This window comes from Acanthisitta chloris, unplaced genomic scaffold (assembly GCF_000695815.1).
Source record: "Acanthisitta chloris isolate BGI_N310 unplaced genomic scaffold, ASM69581v1 scaffold29403, whole genome shotgun sequence".
In the NCBI taxonomy this organism is placed as follows: domain Eukaryota; kingdom Metazoa; phylum Chordata; class Aves; order Passeriformes; family Acanthisittidae; genus Acanthisitta; species Acanthisitta chloris.
The window spans coordinates 9,725-11,754 of NW_008664721.1; the positions used below are offsets into that span (position 1 = coordinate 9,725).

Genomic DNA, 2,030 nt, shown 5'->3' on the forward strand with positions numbered 1-2,030 from the left:
AGCAGGAACTGCAAATAGGACTGGAAATGACATCTCAGACTGTTCATCTGATGAACACATAGCCACCTTATTCCTCTGCATTCTCTATTTTACCCAGCTCAGTGACAAACATCTTCCCTTTCTCCCTGCATCTCCCAGAATTGTCCTTCCAAGCATACATTTCTTTTGTGAGATGGCACCACCACCTTAGGGACAGCAGTGACTCGAATTCCACCTCTCTTCACAGTCATGCAGAGTTCTGTTCTTTAAGTCCCATCCAGATGAACCTGATCCCTTATTTAGACAACCACAGCTCTCTAGTTCTTTGCTGCTGTTCTACCCACTGATGCAAGAGCTCATTTTAATCTCAGGCATCAGTAACCACTCCTTGCCTGAGCTTTGCCATAGGTGTACCTGCTTCCAAGCCTGCTCCCTGCTGCTCCTGCAGTTTCATCTGGATTTCCTGGATTGACTTTGTTCTTATCTGTGATGGATGTTAACGAAAATGACCTGCCTGGCTCACGCAGCTGAGGTGCTGTAGGACCCTGTCCTGTTGGTGAGGTCACTGCCTCAAGCCTGTGCTGCTGTCAACCTCACCTTCTTGCCTGCCCTCCCTCACGGAGCAGCCTTGCTCTTGCTGCTCCCTGACAAAAGCTTTACTGAATTGCCTGGGTGTCACAGCCACAGAGAAGGCAGCTGAGAGAATTTCCATGGCTTAACCAGAAAGGAGTTTCTCTCATCACATGGAAGGTTAATTCATTAAATGGCTGATTTTTCTTGACTACTCATGTACCGATCACTACTAAAACAATTAATTTTCTAGGCTCATTATCTTCAGTTTTCATATCATCATCTTCAGGTTTTCATATCCCATTTTAGCATTAACATGCACAATTTACACAGCAGATCAAACCATTGATAATAATTAACTAAAACAAGCACCCTAAGAAATTAATTTGGATCACTGCACTGCATCCACAAGAACAGTCACTAGCGACAGAAGCAAAGCACACAAATTTTCAACACATTTGCCAGTGCTCAAGTACCAACAAATTACCTGCAGCAACCTGTGTTCCAGAGTAGCCAGCTCTAAATACTGGGTGTCATCCCGAGAGACCCTGTCTAAGCGGTCCCGAATTTCCTTCAGTTTAATCTGTTGGGCTTCTACATTTGCACGAGCCTCTCGTACTACCCCTCGAGCTATCATAAAGACATTTTCTGCCTGAGAAGAAAGAGCATTTATTTTAGAGACTCATTACCACACAGATCTAAACTTCTAGTTATAGGAATTATTTTTTTGGGGGGTGGGGGTGGAGGAAAATAACCAAACCAGAAACAAATCACACTCCATTTCAGTCCAAGGGATAAGCTATATTTCCTGCATGCATAGCCTAGAACACATTCACAGCACCTGCACAGACAGTGAAAGCAGAAAAAGACATGATTCTCCTTGGAGGATCTTTTCTGCCTCACAGTGTTTCTGCTTCACATAGCTTAAATCATGCTTTTAAAAACTCCACAGTTTCTCCATGTTTACCTCTGCCACTTTTCCCTGAGCCTCTCGAACTTCATTAATTCCAACAAACTCTTCATATCTGACCCACCAAGTCTTGCATGCTGCAGATGCTTTTTGAAGGGAGTTTTTCCCCACAGCAGTCCCAGTTTCCGTGAGCCGATGAAGGAGATTCATAGCCACTTCCATCGGGGATTTGGCCTCAGGCCTCTTGGGTGCCGACGAGCAGTAAGTCCTCACTGCATGTAAATTCATTTTTGGACTCCGCTTCATCAATGTATGGTGAAATTGCAGCCCACAGGACACTGAGGACACACTTGATTTATATTTCATTGGCCCCATGCCTTGAATTTAACCAGTGAACAAAAGTGCTACAAGGAAGAAAAAAATGTGATGGAAGTACAGCTGATTCACAGCTCTACACGTGTGCCAAAACCAACTGATTCCAGAATGGCTCAACCATTGCTGGTTTTACACCACTACTTACCTAGAGAACTTGCCACGATTTTTAACAAAGTGCAGTTGTGCCAAACATTCC

At 44.1% G+C, this 2,030-nt stretch overlaps 1 protein-coding gene across 1 annotated transcript in view; it reads right to left on the reverse strand.

Annotated features, from left to right (window-relative positions):
* The window catches only part of CCDC51 (coiled-coil domain containing 51), a 3,171-nt gene extending 1,144 nt beyond the window's left edge, over nucleotides 1–2,027 (reverse strand). Inside the window, 3 exon segments of the mRNA XM_009071482.1 lie at nucleotides 1,037–1,201; nucleotides 1,517–1,863; nucleotides 1,980–2,027. Of these exon segments, the coding sequence (XP_009069730.1) occupies nucleotides 1,037–1,201; nucleotides 1,517–1,834 (483 nt within the window). The 5' untranslated portion in view covers nucleotides 1,835–1,863; nucleotides 1,980–2,027.
* Nucleotides 2,028–2,030: the final 3 nt, after the last annotated feature.